The sequence below is a fragment of the Mus musculus genome, chromosome 3, assembly GCF_000001635.26.
Source record: "Mus musculus strain C57BL/6J chromosome 3, GRCm38.p6 C57BL/6J".
In the NCBI taxonomy this organism is placed as follows: domain Eukaryota; kingdom Metazoa; phylum Chordata; class Mammalia; order Rodentia; family Muridae; genus Mus; species Mus musculus.
In genome coordinates this window covers 122158972-122177389 of record NC_000069.6, presented here as the reverse complement: position 1 = coordinate 122177389, position 18418 = coordinate 122158972, and the positions used below count along the sequence as shown (strand labels likewise).

The window sequence follows — 18418 nt, the reverse complement described above, 5'->3', positions numbered from 1 at the left end:
GGTAGGGATCACTGGCAGTTCTTAGAAATAATTTTGTATTCTCTGTTATAAAAAGGACTCGTGACTGTAAGTGACTCTCAGAGAATAACTTTTCAACCGGTATCAACAGCAATTGTAAGATAGAGAAATGAGAGACAACAGTTCGAAGGTTGGCCAGGCATTCCGGGCCCTCTGGAGGGTGACAGAGACAAAGTCGACCTTGCCCAGTGGCCATGGGGTGGTGACACATCTTTTAGAAGCATGCCCTTGGAAAGATGTGCTTTTCTCTTCGGCCGCATTGGACTTTTCTTGCAATCAAGAAATTGGTTGGGAGGAGTGGGAAATAAGGTTTTTTTTCCACATCTATTTTTTTTAAAGTACTTTGATTTGATTTGATTTGCTGTTCAGTAGTCCAGACAAAATGGTTGACTTGTCCTTGTGAAGTCTCACTAATAAGCCTGGCCATCTGGCTGCTGGCATCAACCCCACTACTTTCTCCAGCATTCTTTCCACCTGGGAAACTGGGCAATGACTGTCTCCCAGTGTGGGCACTGTGCCCAGGGCAGTACAGGAAGTCCACCCCAGGCTTTATCTTGGGCCACAACCTGTACCTTCTATCCCTTTCTATCACTTCTTCCTTTCCCATCTTGATACTTCCGTGAAGAACAAAGAATCCACCTTCCAGTCATTGGCTTTAAGCAGACACGTCCACCACTGAAGCACAGTATCCCAGCCCGGACCCTTTAAGCTCCAAAGTGTGACCAAGAAGTGTTGTCAATATCTCAACAGCCAAGATGTCTCACTATTCTTTCTTTCCCTGCTTATTCCTAAAACTTGAGGTTTGGAGATTTTTGGGGTTTATGCTGTTAGGAGAAAAATGTGTGGAACAGTTTCTTCCAAAAAATGATGTGAGGTGGTATCCCTGGATAAAGGCATATGCCTTCAAGCCTGACAACTTGAGTTGGACACACATGCATAGATAAATGCTTTTAAATGTGATTCACCCACACCATCCAAATGGCTTTCGGATGACGGTGGGGAGCCACTCAGCTACTGGGTCAAGTGTTCAACTGAGATGAGCTCCTACTAGAGAACCCCTGGGCCCAGGCAAGGAGGATTGTGGGTATGAGCTGGGTGGGCTCTCTGCAGAGCCTCACCTGAGCCCAGGAGCACCTCAGGCCCAATTAGTCAGTGAGGCCCCTGAGCTAAAGCCCTACCTAAGCCGTGGTTAGGAGAGAGCAGTAGGATACCTTGGCTTGCCAGCTGGCTCCAGCAGCCCGGGGGTGCAGAGGGAGGTCATAGGTCTCAGTCTGCTGTTTAGCGAAGTTTACAAACACCTGCAGGCAAGAGAAAAGTAAGCAGCCGTCTCCAGAAAGATGAGACCCCCCCCCCCCCACAACACCTATGTGTTTTGCTCTGCATTCCCCATAGTTGACAGCCAGCCAGGCTGCTGTGGCTTGTCGCCTTCTATGGCCTGTCGCAGGTCTCCACAGTTGTGCCCTGGACACGGCTTGCTTCTTAGACGCCTGAGCCTAAGAGCTTGCAGGAGGCTTCAAAGGGCAATGGACTGGAGAAATTGGGATAACTAAGGAAGCTGCCAGGGTCCAGGCTCTCTAAAAACAACCGAGTAAAGGCAACTGCTCTCTGCTGTGTTCTTTGTTCTACAAGCAGTGTGGCCAGAACTCCTGCAGGAGTCCTGTGTGACTGTCACTTCTCTAAGGGTGGCGAGAGCTTCTCTAGAGGTCAACACTCGCTTAGTTCCTTTGTTTTACCAAACAGTCTTTAAGGATGTTGACCAAAAACAAAACAAAACATCAACAACAACAAAAGAAATTTAAAAAGGGCCAATCCCCCAACAACCCAGGAAAAACTCAAATGCTCGCTGATGAATGAATAGATAAGTAAAATGTGGATCGAAGTGGCTATTCCTCAGTCACGATACAGTGTGGACATGAAGCCTTGGGTCCTTACATCAGACCCAAAATGACAATTACTATTCACTTACATGAAGAGCCTAGAGTAGTCAGGTTCATAGACAACAGAAGGATCTGATCAAGGAAGACACCAATAGATGTGCTAATGTGAATCATGGGGGAGCTCTGGTGGCCCCAACCCTACACAAAGAACTATACTAGGAATGCCGAGGGAGTTGGACAAAAACATACACATGTAAGTACCACTACAAGGTTGTATTTATATGTTTAGGAATGTGTGTGTGTGTGTGTGTGTGTGTGTCTATATATCCATAGATAGATAGATAGATAGATAGATAGATAGATAGATAGATAGATAGATAGATAGGATTGATAGATGGATAGACAGACAGACAGACAGATAGATGATAGACAATTTTATAGAAAGAAAGTAGATGAAGCCAGACATGTTAGCACATGTCATCCCAGCACTAGGGAAGCTGAAGCAGGCTTACGTATGGTCCTGGATTACACATAACAACATCTTCAAAAATAAAGTGAAATGGTAATTTCCAGAGACTGTCAGGAAAAAAAAAAAAAGAGTGGGGATGTGGTGTTTGGAAGACAGCATTTTAGTGACACAAGATGAAAAGAGTAAAGATGAGCTATGGAGACAGCTCAGCCATTAAAATTTTAGTGACACAAGATGAGAAGAGTAAAGATGAGCTATGGAGACAGCTCAGCCATTAAAATATTTCAAATGCTTGTCATGCTAGTATGGAGACCAGAGATCAGACACTCAGGACCCACATAAATGCCTGGTAAGTGCGACAAGCTATAACTATAGCCTTGGAAGGTGGAGACAGGAGATCTCTGGAGCAAGCTGGCTCACAAGACTATCCATATTGTTAGAAAGCTCTGAGTTTGATTGAGAGACCCTACCTCAAGGAATAGGAGGAAGAGCAATCGAGGAAGATCTCTGATGTCAACCTTAGGCCTCCATATGCATATGCACAAATGCACACACGTTCATATGTACCTGCACACATGCAAACATGCACACGCAAACACACATGAACGCACACAAACATCACATCCATACCAATAAATACCTACATAAAAAGCAAATGTTTGTCAAAATTCACTGAGCCGTACAGTTAAATACGTCTATTTGTTCTTTTCAAATCACACATGACAAAGTTGACTTGGAAAGAAAAAGAAATCAGCTACCACCATAAAACAGCAAGCATGAAATATAAGAAGAAAAAGAAGCAAAAATAGTCAAGTTTGTGGATGACTAAAATGGTGTTGGAAACGCATTTCTGAAATGTCAGCCTTTAATCTAAGGGAGAGCGACTAACACTGCATTAAAGCGAGGGCATCCTGCCTGCCTTCCACGTTACCCACTACTCTTGTCAGGTGTTAGCACAGTGGGCACAGTACCCACTTAGTACCCTGGGTGGACTTGCCTGGTCCAGCGTGGTCTGGGTGACTGAGTACTCCTCGATGAGCAGGCTGTCCTTGTGGGAAATGAGCAGCTGGAAGATCCTGGCCAGGGAGGACGAGGGGACCTGGAACTGGAGCATGCTGTGGTGTCTCTCCCTCTGCACGCTGCCAGGGAAGTTGCCCTGGAAGAACTGCTCCACAGGATTCAAATCGGGAAGCAAGTCGTCCTTTGGAGATTTGATTTTCATTGTGACAATGTAGCCGTCTCCAAACCTAGCAAGTGCACAGTGTGTTCAGTTCTGTAAGAGCTAAGGCAATCCCCAGACAAAGAGTGCACTCATTAGGCATAATAGGGATTAAAAGCCCATAGCATTGGCCTGCTCCGCATGTTTAAAAACAGGAGCGGAAAAAAATGTTTGGCATCAGTTTCTGGAGATCTAAATGTCTGTGTGGTGAAGTTGGATGAACGTACTTGCTGAAGTCCGAGGTGGTTGTAGCCCCCTGTGGAGATTCTAGGCCCATCCGTAAAGACTTGTGACTAGAGCACTCAGCTCTATGAGGAGAAGACTGAATGGCTTCTATATGATTTGCTAGGGAAGAACAAAGGCTTGGGAAGGCACTATTCCCTGAGGAAAGTTCATGAAGGGTGTGGAGCTGTGCTATGGTCTGGATATGATATATTGCCTGAAGACTCATGTATTAAAGGCTTGGTCCTTCCTGCAGCCCTGATCAGAGGTTGGAACTTAGGGGTGATATGATCACGAGGGGATCTCACATTATTAGTGGATGAATCCTTTAGAGGTAGGACCCAGCTGAAGCAAGCAGATCATAGGAACACGTTTTTGAAAGATGTCTGTGTGTGTACGTGCATACATGCATGTGCATTTGCCTGTGGATGCGTATGCATGCGTGTGTGTGTGTGTGTGTGTGTGTGTGTGTGTGTGTGTTTCTCCCTCTCTCCTAGAATCTACTAAGGTAAGTAGGCTTTTCTACCACACATTACCACCACCATGATGCTCTACCCCAGGCCCAAATCAATTGAGCCAGGAGCCTTTCCTCCTCTTCCTCTCCCCCCCTCCCCCTCCCCCTCCTCTTCCTCCTCTTCTTTTCTCTCCTTCTCCTCCTCCTTCTTTTTTAATATTTATTTATTATGTATACAGTGGCCTGCCTGTATATATGCCTGCAGGCCATGAGAGGGCACCAGATCTCATTATAGATGGTTATGAGCCACCGTGAGTAGTGGCTATTCCTGTTGTCAACTTGACTATATCTGGAATGAACTATAATCCAGAATTGGAAGGCTCACCAGTGACTCTAATCTGGAGGCTGGGAGATAGAAGTTTCTGACCTGGTGTCACACACATTTAATCTGGACTACACCTTCGGCTGGAGACGATATAAGGACATTGGAAGAAGGGAATCTCTCTCGCTCCTTTGCCTGCTTGCTGTGTGGGACTGAGCAACTGCTAGATCCTTGGGCTTCCAGTCACAGCTACTACTGACCATTATTGGGAGTTGGACTGCACACTGTAAGTCATCAATAAACTCCTTTACTAAATAGAGACTATCCATAAGTTCTGTTACTCTAGAGAACCCTGACTAATACAGTGTGGTAGCCAGAAATTGAACTCAGGACCTCTGGAAGAGTGCTCTTAACCTCTGTGCCATCTCTCCAGCCCCTGCCTTTCCTTCTTGATGTCAGGTTTTTCCTCTGGTATTTTGTTACAGTGATATAAAGCAGACTAACAATGATGCCCCTTGCTATGTAGATCAAGAATGGTCCATCAAAGAGTGTGAATCATGGGCTGGGGACTGTGATAACCTACATTGGGGTATATCATACTCATTAAAGTTTACTGGAGAACTTCTTCTATGAACTGGGGCTGTTTCTACAGTAAGAAGATAGTAGCCATCCAGTTTTTGGAAATCAGCCATCCATTCACATGGGAGTACCCTCCCCCTTACCCTCCCCCTTACCCTCCCCCTTACCCTCCCCCTTACCCTCCCCCTTACCCTCCCCCTTACCTGGCTACCACTGGGATATTGAGGAATGAGAGGGAATGTGGAAGGATGTACTCTAGCAGTTAGGCATGGGGAGTTGCTGACACGGGCCTGGTGATCTCACATGCTGATACTTTTATAGCTATCTGTGTAGTCTCCACATGGTAGTTATTTAAGAAATAAATCAGGATCAAAAACCCTTTTGCCAAATTCACCATATATCTTAGATCTTCCCACCCATGTGAAGGATGGTAGTTTCCCGTGAAACACACTTCATGAACTCCCTAAGGTTTGATGTCAGCACAGATAAGTGACATTCTCTGTTATCCTAGCCAGCTAGCTTGATAGCTTATATCATTGGCTCCTCATAAGCATGCTAAATATATTCTAGTATGCCTGGGAAAGAGTGACAACTAGAAATCCACTGACATATTAGGATGCGAGGAAAGACGATGTTACAATAATCTCATTTCAATGAATTGCTAGTTTTATCTCACAAGTTATAAATAATAAGGAATTATCTCTAACCACCTATAAGTCTGTGGTCACAAGGTAATATTCCTCAAGATTGTTAGTTTGCCATATGACATATGGTCATTTATTTTTCAAACCTAACCATACATAATATTCTAGAAAGAAAAACTGTTTCTCAAGCTGTTTGGTCTCTTACTCATTCCTACATTGGTTGTAAACCCTCACAAAATGTGCCACAAGTCCTGGATCTCTAAGGAAATGTGGGCTGATACTGGGTCAGTGACAATGGCCCTCCCCCATGCCAGCCAGGTTCTGTAAATGTCCCAGTCAGAACTCTCCTATCCAGAGACTCCTGTGAGCTTCCAGCCACAAGCAATTAGCCCAGTGTAGAACATCTCATTGGCTTTCTCCATCTGCCTCTAAAGAGTCTGGCCCAGCCATCACTAGCCAATGCCTGTGGAATGGTTAGGCAAGCGTCCCAACTGTCCATGATGACGTCAAGGCCTGGATGAACCCACAGAATGTACTTAAACGCAGGCCCCTCCACCTGCTCACTTGTACTTGAGGTGTTGGATGGTACCCAGACACTGAAAGGTGCCCTTCACCATGATGGCCAGCCGCGTACACAGAGCTTCACATTCTTCCATGCTGTCAAGCAGGAGAGAGGAAGTGAGACAGATGGGAGGGGGTGCTCCTCCCTCCCTCTCTCCACCTCCCTGGGGATCTCTTGCCTGTGGGAGGTGAGAACCACAGCTCTCCCTTCTCTGATGATGCTCACAATGGTGTTCCACAGCATGCGGCGTGCCTGGGGATCCATCCCTGTCGTGGGCTCATCCTGCAGAGTAGGAGAGAAAAGAGGGAGATGTGGACGCGGAGTTGGTCTTTCTCCATCACTACATCCTTCCTGGGCTAACAGACAAGTGCACAGCCACTTCCCAGCAAGCAAGACAGAACCATGTCTTGTAGGACACATAGGTAGAAGGGGAATTGGAGACTACAGACACATGGTACATACCTATAGGACCATGCCAGCTGTGAGTGAATTAAGGTTAGGATAATAGAAATACAGAAATAGGATAATAATAATAATATGAACAATAACAATAAATTAATAAAGACAATAGTAGAATTATCCTTAGGAAGGGTCAGGGGAGGGGGATAGCCCAAGTAACTTTACAGTCCTCTCTATGTCCCATGTCATTTAAAACCCAGACTGCATGGTCTCAGGGACTCTACTGTGGTCCAATTCACGAGAGGGTCCCCGGAGCCTCTGATTGAAGTAGATGCTCCGGTCCACACAGATTTCCTCATCCTAATTTCTAACCAGATCGCAACATTCCCTGGAGCTGACAGGGCTTTCCAGTCTGAGTTTCTGGACCTTCTAGAGACTTTCCAGGCATTGAAGGTCAGACTGTGCTGTGACCAAACACTTGGCTAATTTGCCTTAAAGGGGCAATCTATTGCCGTTCTAAAGCTGCAAGCCCTGAATTAATTTTCTCAACTCAGGACGTCCGTGACATTTCCACTCTGCAGAGTACGATGCCCTCACCAGCAGCAGCAGGGGAGGGCAGCCAGTGAGAGCTATGGCTGTAGAGAGTTTCCTCTTATTGCCTCCACTGTAGGTGCCTGCCAGGCGGTCAGCGTAGAGAGACAAGCCCAGGCTCTGGATACCCCAGTTGGCAACCTAGGAAAGAGAAGAAATTTCAGCTGGTGGATGATGAACAACTGAAGGTCCCAGGAACAGGCATGGACCAAGGCTGAGTTCTCAGAGGTCATCCTGCCAGGCTCAGCTCTGTTGTGACAGCGCCATCTGCTGGCCGGTATCTACCAGTACATACTTTAAGATTACACTTGACCTTTGGTTTCACCAGTGCGACTTCCTGAGCTCTACAGCCCTCTTGGAAAGAGCGTTCAGCCTTCCAAAGACTATACATCTTTCCAAGAGTTCCAGGGTCTCTGAGAAGACAGTGCATCTCAAACCCATTGACTCTACCCCCAAAGAAGGGACACATCTGCAACCTTCTTGTACATCTAATGAATATTTATAGAGCATTTAGCACGAGCCAGGCAGGCACTGTAGTAGGCACTGTGGAGGGGTGAACAGTGGGGTATATTGCCATTGTTGTTATACTTCCTGGGTCAGAGGTGACTGTCTATTGATGTCTTTAATATGGTATTTAACCTAGGGATTCTATTGCTGTGATGAAACACTGTAACCAAAAGCATTTTGGGGAGGAAACGGTTTCATTCATTCTTCCATAGTGTTGTTCATCATTGAAAGCACTTAGGGTAGGAACAGTTCAAACAGGCTAGGAACCTGGAGGCAGGAGCTGATGCAGAGGCCATGGACGAGTGCTGCTTACTGGCTTGCTCTCCATGGCTTGTTAGAACCCAGGACAACCTGTCCAGGGATGGTATAGGACCAAAATCTGGATATTAGGTGTATCCATTGCTATTAGAGTATTTTTGTGCCTTGGTCCTCTCAGAGGACAGACAGATAGATAGACACAGACAGGGACAGACAGACATATACACACACATGCATATAATGAGTGTATGTATGAACACACCTACATTATGCACAAACACATGCACATGAACATTTCAAGACGACATAGTGACATCACCAATTCCCACCCACTCCTCTAAATTAGTTCTTTTTTTTTTTTTTTTTTTTTTTTTTTTCCATTTTTTATTAGGTATTTAGCTCATTTACATTTCCAATGCTATACCAAAAGTCCCCCTTACCCACCCACCCCCACTCCCCTACCCACCCACTCCCCCCCTTTGGCCCTGGCGTTCCCCTGTACCGGGGCACACAAAGTCTGCGTGTCCAATGGGCCTCTCTTTCCAGTGATGGCCGACTAGGCCATCTTTTGATACATATGCAGCTAGAGTCAAGAGCTCAGGGGTACTGGTTAGTTCATAATGTTGTTCCACCTATAGGGTTGAAGATCCCTTTAGCTCCTTGGGTACTTTCTCTAGCTCCTCCATTGGGAGCCCTGTGATCCATCCATTACTAAATTAGTTCTTTCTTGCTTTCCCTTTTCCTAAATGTATTCTACTTCCTCTATCAAAGAAGTGAACATCTCAAACATCAACACATTTGTTCATTTACTCAGTTATGTCACATACCTACAATTATTCAGAATTATTCTGTCCATACTAAAATAAAAGGCAAATACATAAAAAAAATAGCTCAGAAATTGAAGAGCTCTGTCCTACGCTACTTTGCCCACGACTAAGGATAAATACCCCACTATCTGCACAATTATTTAAAACAGAGTAACTTGTTTCCACTTATATTGAGTGGTAGACTTTCTTCCTGTTTCCACTTTTTCTCTCTCTTCTTATTCTTACTGATGCAGTCTTAGTTTTGAATCTGTAGCGCATGCGCACACCTGCATGAGTCAAAGCTAGACAAAAGGATAACCTGAGAGAACCATTACTCCCTCCATTCTGCCCTTCTCCCCAATTTCCTCTTATGATCAAAATCATTGTTGTCTGGTATGTTGGTGTACCCCTCTATCAATAAAGCTAAGCACCCACACAGCTGCTTCTTGTTTTTCTATTTCTTACCTAAAAGCAGCGTCCCACATGTTCACCTTCACACCTTGCCTGTTCTCATACAGCAACTTTAGAACTAACCCTGACAATATGTCATAACAGGCCACAGAGGCCATCCTTATTCTTTCCCTACAGCAGCATCAGAATGTCACATGTACCATCCAGCTGACCATGTCTAAATATTTAGGTGATATCAGGTACTTTGCAATCACAAGTGTAATGAATAACCATGCGCATAAGCATTTTATACTGTGGTATGTGAATCGTCAGGATAAGTCTCTAGAATGTTGATTTGTTGGGGGTTGGTCTTGTGCACCATGTATTCCTGATTTCTGTGCATGCATGAGATCTGGCACGGATGTGGGGGCATTGCTAGGAATATTGAAGAATTTCCTGTATCAATGTGGCATAAAGAATGTTCCTCAGTTATCTCTGATTGGTTAAGTAAAGGCTGAACAGCCAATGACTGGGCAGAGGAGATACAAAGGCTGGACTTCCAATCCCAGCCAGGGGACCCAGGGAGAAGAGTCAGGGAGAAGGAGTTCACCATGAAGTGGGCAAGGATCTAGAAGAAGAAGGGCCATGAGGCAGGTGGAGGGAGGAGGAGGAGGAAGAGTAAGAGGAAGAGGAGGATGAGGAGGGAGAAGAGGAGGGAGAGGAAGAGGAGAAGGAAGAGGAAGAGGAAGAGGAGGAAGAGGAAGAGGAGGAGGTGGAAGAGGAAGAGGAGAAGTGGAAGAGGAGGAGGTCACCAAGGGAGTTCACCAGGAGCACACACTAGAGCAGAGCAAGCCAATGCCACTAACTTGGGTGTGTGGCTGGGAAGTAGCTAGGTAGCATAGAGGGTTAGGAATATCTGCTCAGTTATTGTGCTTAAAGTTTGTTGAATAAATCTGTAAATCTCTATCTCAATTATTTGGGAGCTAGCTGGGTTAGGGAAAAAAAAACTGCCACTTTTAAATTTCCTGCTATACTGATTGAGGTTAAAGGACAAATGCATGTTTCACCAAACAGACTCCAGGGCAAGAATTTACTGTGCATGAGCTCATTTTGTTTGCTGCTATATCTAGCTTCTAGGTCAGGACTTGGCACACAGGAGATATGTTCACTTGCTGGAATGGGTGGACAGTGTGCCCAGTTTTCTGTCTCTACATGACTGTACTCCATAAGTGTAGGCCATAGCTTGCCCACCTCCCACATGGCCACAGTACACTGTTTCTCACCTTCTCGATTTCCTTCGATGGCACGCCCCGCAGCCTGGCATAGAGGTAAAGGTGTTCTCTGCCTGTGAGCAGGTCATCGATTGCATCAAACTGAGGACAGTAGCCCATGTTTTGATGGACATCAGAAATACTAGTTAAAATGCTGCAAGAAGAAAGAGGAATTACTGAGTTTCCTTCATAGAGGGGGTAACCAAAGAGCAGGGGCCAGATTGGCCGTGGGGCAAGACCTTCTCCATTTTAGAAACACTCAGAATTTGGACATCAAAGTGGGGATCCCTTAGTTAGTAACGTGAACTTCCGGAGTGCTGGGCTTTAAATAGTTGGCTTCTTCTGAGTGTCACACAGCTAAGGTGACACTTGCCACGTGAGTGAGGAGTAGGTTGGATCTCCTGGCTTGAGGGCTTAGAAGCAAAGGTTTAGGAAGTGATCAATGGATCGTTCCTGGATCTTAATCCCTTCCAGACTTTGAGGGGTAGCTTGGAAAAGGTGATACCTCCCAGTGGAAGTCAACAACATCCTCTGTATTTATTCACAGACAGAGAGGGGTAATCAGATAACTACCCAGAGAAAGGAGTCTGGCAAGCGGCAGAATATGTTTCTGTCTTCTCCATCTGCTTAATCCCGTATCGATACTTTACTAGAAAATGTATTGACTGGAACAACAACAAAAACCTGTGCATAGAGCATGTTATCCAGTCACCTTTGTCTAACCACTTACAGATCAGAGCTTATTAATATAGGATAGCTATAACAGGACAGGACACAGCGAGTCCAGGCGCAGTTTCCCCCGCTGTGACAAAGGCCACTCCAGGTATAGGTAGGACAGTTGAAACTACTCAGGGAAGCAAGGAAGGAACCTTTCCAAATTATAGGAGTTATCTCACCTGTAAGCCCCAGTCTTTAAAACTTTGCTTTCTCTCTAAATTACAGCTCAGTTTTACCTCAGGATAGCAGGCTGTGTCTCATCTGTACTAAAACTGGTGTCGCCTAATAGCTTCCTATATCTGCCACTGAGCTCTCTCACCATAAGTCCTGTTGTTATCACTGTATTTGCTTGGTAGCAGATAGCTGGGTGGCAGATAAAGTGTACTCGGCCATGACCTGGCTCTATCTTTGTCAACGTGTTTGCTTCAGACCCACCACATATGGCCATGGAGGGCTGGAATCTCAGATTCACCTATCATCCCAGAGGTATGCTCCAGCCTCCCCCTGCTTGTTGGGCTGTGTTGAGCAGAGCTCTTGGGTAAAGGCAGAGGGTCTTAATCAAGCAGATGTTGGGGAGCCATCAGCAATGTCTGTCTCCACTAATAATAAGCCAGAATGGAGCGCTGTGAGGACACTGTGCATGGGTGCTGCTATTCAGGAACAGCCAGTAAAGAGACAGACCATTCTCTTCCCTGCCCTGGGGAGACAAGGGACGGTACCAGGAAACTTGGTACAGTTGAGTGGTTTCAGAGACCCGGCACCCACCTGGAATAGTAGGCAGCTCCCTGCTCCCTACTAGATTCCTGGCCTGGAACACATGCCACACTTCTCACATAGGAAATGTGACCTGTGGTCATGTAGCCAGAAACAGAGTTCTGTAGGATAATGAGGCCCTGAAGGTTTAGCCAATAAGCTTCCCTTCCCAGACATTCCTTCCAGCAAGAAGTATTTAATACCTGGTCCACCCTGAGCTGTTGGTATGTATCCTTTCTCCACAGTGAGCAGAACTGCAGTGAGAAGCAGGGAGAATGCCTTTGATGGCTGAGTCACCTGCAGAAGGCCTCTCTGTGCTCCCAGACAACCATCCTAAAGACTTTTGCTGATGAACTAAGCCAGAGTTTCCACTCCCCTGGCCCCGGGCTTGTCATCATAGCGCTCATCCCATGCCCCCCGCCCCCCAGCTCATTCCCAATTCCACACAACCTAGCGGGAGCCTGGATGTCCAGGAGTTTGTAGCCTCTGGTCCCGGCCTTGTCATGGGTTGTCGACACAACACACAACACTTTGTTCCCTTCTTCTCTGTGTGGCACCCCAGCTGTGACTGGATGCCTAGAAACCTGGGAACCCCAGCTTTGGCCTCCCACATCCTTGGCTGTTTTCCCACACCCTGAGAGATGTCTTGGCACTTTGATAAAGCCCAGCACCCAACAGTGGAGGCACAGGGTAAATGCAGTCTAGCAGAGCTGCCCAGCACCCCAGCGGTAGGGTGGAGCACGGACCCACATGCCCTACCGCACAGAGTAGAGATCTGCTTAAGCTCACATTATTATAGAGGCCAATAGCCACTCTCCAGAAGCCAAAAACACAGGCCAACTTTCTCTTTGCCAGCTTTCCTTGGTCTGATGGGAAAAAGGATTGGCATGCAAATGGCTAATGATGATGGGGGTCTCCTGAAGTCCCTTAGATGAGGACCTCCATTGAGAGAAACTCAACCCAGAGAAAGGATGTATCAACCTAGGAGCTCTTAGCCTGGGATCCAGAGGCTGCAGTGGGATCACAGATGCACCCCTGGGCTCAGTACATCCCTCAAAGCTTTGTAAGCTGTCAGGAGGGAGTGAAAGGGAGGGTGTGGAATATCCTTATAGAGGGAGAAGGTACAGTGTCCAGCAGTTGCTCAAAGGAGCCTATAGCCCAAAGAGATGAAGAACCACTGACTTAGTGTTTTCTAGAACTTTCTAGGAATTCATGCTAAGAGCACACTCCCAACCATTACATTTTAGTCTGGCTTTTCCAGTGTATCTATGTCTTGTGTGTTGTTGAATCACATTCTATGGGAGGCCCCCTTCTCTGCATAGATCTTTCTAGGTCTCGGAGTTATACTGGCATATGACACTGGATGGCTTTCCACATGCTAGGACAAGGACATGGCCTATGGGGGACACCGTACAACAGGAAGGGCAGAGCACTCACCTCTTGCCTGCCACAGTAGCATCCCCCGATGTCACTGTGGTGTCCCCAGTGAGCATCTTGAATGTGGTGGTTTTGCCTGCACCATTCACTCCCAGGAGGCCAAAGCACTAGGAGAAAACAGAGAACAGGTGTTGCCCTAGTGACCAAGGACATCTTCATTGCCAGACCCCAGGCCAGTGTGAGAGCTGGGATACTCATACCTGGGTGCCATTACTGAGATTATTGGTCATGTGTGGCTACCAACATGAAACACATCTAATCCTAACCAACATGGGCACTAAACGTGGAACACACTGGCTTTGAAGACTTACAACAAGGACAAAAAAGAAAAATGAAAAATATCTCAGTAATGTTTTTGCACTGGCTGGTTTTGTGTGTCAACTTGACACAGGCTAGAGTTATCACAGAGAAAGGAGCCTCCCTTAAGGAAATGCCTCCATGAGATCCAGCTATAAGGCATTTTCTCAATTAGTGATCAAGGGAGGCAGGGCCCACTGTGGTTGGTGCCATCCCTGGGCTGGTAGTCTTGGGTTCTATAAAAAAGCAAGCTGAGCAAGCCAGGGGAAGCAAGCCAGTAAGTGACATCCCTCCATGGCCTCTGCATCAGCTCCTGCTTCCTGATCTGCTTGAGTTCCAGTCCTGACTTCCTTGGTGATGAACAGCAGTATGGAAGTGTAAGCTGAATAAACCCTTTCCTCCCCAACTTGCTTCTTGGTCATGATGTTTTGTGCAGAAATAGAAACCCTGACTAAGAGAGCTGTACATTAACTACACATCAAAATTTTGTTTTAGATCTATTGTGTGAAATAAAAATAGTAAACTTAACCCCCCCACACACACACACCTTATCTACTAGAAAGTTTGACTTTCATTAGATTTCTACTGTCAAGCTCTGGTCAGAGGGAGAAGACTCATGGTGGAGGGCTGATTTTTCTCAAGAGCTATTTCATGTTAGTTAGTACGGTACCCACCTCTCCAGGTCGAACTCCAACACATAACCGATCTACTGCTGGACTGGAAGAGCCTGAGTAAACCTGTAAAATTCAAAGAGACTGGGTTCAAGACCAAGACAGGGGTAGAGCAGTGAGTGAATAGGGTAGGGCAGGGCAGAGGAGTGAGAGCAAAGGACAGCACAGAGTGACTTGGAAGAAAACCACAAACACCAGGAGGCTACACATTAACACAGCATTGGAAGAGGAGCCACGGCACAGAGAGGTGTGGAGGGTGAATCATGCCATGTGCAAACGGAACAGCAGAGAGCAGAGGCCAGGGCTCAGTTGGAGAACCTCTTCTGGAGACCCTGTGGTATCCACAATGAACAGCAGGGATAATGTCATGGGAAATAGGTGCTCCCAGGAGGCAAGTGACAATACAAAGACAGTATGGGGTTGTATGGGACAGCATGATGGTCCTGTGCCACCTGTGTGCTCGGCTTGTAATGCCAAGAAAATACCGCCCACACCTGCTCCTCACCTTGGTTAGTTCGTTTAGCTTTAAGATGTCGGTTTTATTTCCCCCACTCATAACTCTTTGTCTTTCTTCAGCCACATCGTCATCTTCATCAAAAACGGGCTCTCTAGCAGGCTCAGCGATCCTAGAGGAAGGGGCATGGGCAGGATTGTGCTGGGCGTGCAGTAACCGTCATGCCACCGTCCTTCTCGCCCAACTATCCTTCCCGTTCCCCCACATTTACTCCTCTGGACTTCTTTTCTCTAAGTCTAGTCTAAAAATGGTTCCTGTCAGGAGGGACACTAGGCAGGCAGGTCAAGTGCTTCTGTTGAAATCCTCTCTGTGCTGCCGTCCTGCCTCTTCATGCCTGACCTATGCTTGTCCCTGGATCTCTCTGAGCCTTGTTGTCTTCTTCAACCACATGAACGGGAGAGAAGGCTGTCTCAGGTTGTGTGAAGATGAACTCTGAGTCGTGCCTGAGGAAAGACTTGGGAGCCAGCTTTATATTATTAAAACCGTTGCTCTACGGCAAGTGAAATGTAGGTGAGTTATTAGCTACCAACCTTCCCTCTTTCTCCAGCCTTCCTTACCAATGCGATGACAAGATAGCTTTGGCATCTTATTAACACACGTTCCAAATCTTTCTTGGTCCAAGTCATAGGTTCCAAGTCTAACCTCTTCAAGCATCTCTGTCCTGCAGACAGATCCTCTATGCCTTTGCCATCTGTACTTTTTTTTTAAGTTACACTCACTCCTTTGCCAACCACTGGCACCTGACCCTGGTCCTTACACTATGCAGGCCATTCCCACCTGCTGGCCTCAGCATGTTCTCTTGCTCCTGCCCTGCCAAGAGAATCTTCCCCATCCTTCAAGGCACAGACCCTTCTCTGAAAATCTTTCTGACTACCTACATCTAGAATGTCCAGCCTTTTGGCACTGATACATGACATCATCATCTACAAGTGTGTTATGCTGTATCCTAGCTATCCTTGGATGCAAGAGGCCTACCGTAAGGTAGCCAGGCCCAGCCTAGGGCTCCAGTCTTTCCTTTCTTCCTTACTGACCTTGTCTGACATATTACTAAGTCTTGTCTAAAGCCCTTTCTACTCTATCATCTCCCAATGCCTCCATCTGTATCCAGGTCACTGTTGTCTCTTTGCACATCAGCATGGGCTCCTATCTCACCTCCCAGCATGGCAAGGTCATGTCACTGCCTTGGTTAAAATACCCCCAGGGATCTCATGTTGCTCTTGGGTCCCAAGTCATCAAGATGAGGAGTATTTCGTGACCCAACTCTGTGCCCCTCTGCACTCATCCCATACCACTTCATCTTCCTATTCCATGGCTCCCTAGAAGTCCTTCCATTCCGTATACCAGTCTTACTCGCTGGGGTTGCCATGTTTTTGTGCAGGCCATGCCTGGCACAGCCATGTCTAATGGGAACAGCAAAAGTCATAAAGCCAGCTCAGCTTCCTGACAAAGATCAGCAAAGCTGAGCTGATTAATGTGATCGCTGCCTTGCTGTATTCCACTTTAAACCATGATCTCCACGTGTTGCATGCTGGGGTGGAGGGCGCTAACATTTGTACAACTTGGGATATTGGGTTGATGAAAAACTTTTTTTTCTTGTTTGGTTTTTTCAAGACAAGGTTTCTCTGTGTAGCTCTGGCTGTCCTGGAACTCACTTTGTAGACCAGGCTGGCCTTGAACTCAGAAATCCACCTGCCTCTGCCTCCCAAGTGCTGGGATTAAAGGTGTGCGCCACCACTGCCCGGCTGATGAAAAACTTCTTATGAATCATTTAGACCTCCTCCCAGGAGAACTGCTTCTAAGCTTCCCTGGGAAAACCCTGAGCATATTATCTCTCCTGTCTTTATCAAGATATCCTTATCTGACCTTACTTGAAGGTCTTTATTACACCCTAAAGGTTATGACTCAAATAAAGATGTCAGAGATCCCCTTACAAGGCTCTAACTCCAAGATACTTTTGGAACATCTGCCCCTGTACTTAGGAACAAGATGATCAGGACACAGTAAACGTTAAAAGGTAAATAAGATTTGGTGGGCTAGAAAATTTGGCAGTAGATCAGGTTAAACTCAGGCAATTGTATGCCATTTAAGATTAGGGCCGTGTATGGTATGCCCCTTGAGGAAAAGATACAGCAACAAAGTTAGGTTGGCTGGAATTACCTCTGCCCTAGACAGGGGCTTATACTGATGGACAAAGAATAAGGAGGATAAATGATAAAAAAAAAATTAAGATCTCCCCTGCTTAGAAAAGTTAGCTCATGTTAGGCCATTGTGATATCATATGGCCAAGGAATAAAAGAATAGCAAGATTAGACACCTAAATAAATTCTAAAAAGATATTATGGCAGAAATTGAATAATAACTTCAGTGGCTTTGGCCTGAAGATTTTTATTGCGCCTAATGACAATTAATACTCTGACCATTAAGAGTTAGTAATACAGTGTGCTTGGTACATGATGATCTGCCCAAACTGGCTTGGAGATTTTCTGTCTATTGAAAACAGAAAATTCTTAAATATTGTGTTATGGAGTTGATGAGGGAAAATGATTGTAAACGATAACTCTGTTCTGTCACTGGTTATCAATGATGACTAGATGTATGACCAAGAGGAAGACATTAAACACATGTCCAGGGACAAAAACGATATGGTCTATGTTCTGGAATAAAATGAATCTATCCCTGCCTACTGAGTTCTGTATACATAAAGAAGCACTCTGACTGCTAGTTAGTCAGGCTTCAAGATCCTCCAGCCTTGGCTGACTCACCCCTCCCTAGAGGACTCCTTATCTCCACTGCAGGACCTAGCCATTGCTGGGGCTGGCTCCTAGCAAACATCTTCTACCAAAAGCATCCTTTCTTCCACCCCTCCACTCTCTTTGCTTGTTAATTATCTACATAGGTGTGGTTGTTGGGTTTCTAGAAGTCAGGTCTTTCCATGCTCTTTAGGACTCACTCATATCAGCATCAGTGTCTAAAGCTAATGTCTTCATTTTGGTAATTATTTCTCTCTTCCTCTTCTCTGCTAAACCCTACGGCCAACACGGCAAAGGGCAGAGAGGCATACGGATAGATAGCCTCTCACAGTCTGACCCAGAACTAGAAGCACTGCTGACTGTTTCATTCCATGTGAATGGATTTATTTTCCTTCTTAGTCTTCTCACCCGCGTGATTAGGGAAGTAGGTCATTATAGTGCACCGAGCCCTGGAACTATTTATTTACAAATGGTCAGATGTACCTGAGAGGAGGAAAGGAAACGGACCATTGTCACCGAAGACTCTCAGGCTTGTGTGAGTGCAGTGCAGGGCCCTGGGTGTGGCCCTCTAAAGGGGGTGTGCTCCAGAAATGAAGATCAGGTCAGCAGGAAGCAGGCAGGCTGGGAAGAGTCTAGAGAATGTGGCTGGACAGGAACATAAACTCGCTGACCTGACCTCTGAGATGCCCTG

At 46.2% G+C, this 18418-nt stretch overlaps 1 protein-coding gene across 5 annotated transcripts in view; it reads right to left on the bottom strand.

The window, feature by feature from the left end:
* Positions 1 to 18418, bottom strand: part of Abca4 (ATP-binding cassette, sub-family A (ABC1), member 4) — a 136180-nt gene that overhangs the window by 2681 nt on the left and 115081 nt on the right. For 4 of the 5 annotated variants that reach the window (XM_017319439.1, NM_007378.1, XM_006500911.3 and 1 more), the window contains 9 exons: positions 14969 to 15089; positions 14467 to 14529; positions 13496 to 13602; positions 10601 to 10742; positions 7363 to 7497; positions 6545 to 6648; positions 6369 to 6461; positions 3362 to 3611; positions 1230 to 1316 (listed from right to left, as the gene is read on the bottom strand). In XM_017319439.1, coding sequence (XP_017174928.1) covers positions 1230 to 1316; positions 3362 to 3611; positions 6369 to 6461; positions 6545 to 6648; positions 7363 to 7497; positions 10601 to 10742; positions 13496 to 13602; positions 14467 to 14529; positions 14969 to 15089 — 1102 coding nt within the window. Of the gene's footprint in view, positions 1 to 1229; positions 1317 to 3361; positions 3612 to 6368; positions 6462 to 6544; positions 6649 to 6828; positions 7498 to 10600; positions 10743 to 13495; positions 13603 to 14466; positions 14530 to 14968; positions 15090 to 18418 lie in introns of those variants that run through there. The other variant, XR_375477.3, reaches the window with a different exon arrangement.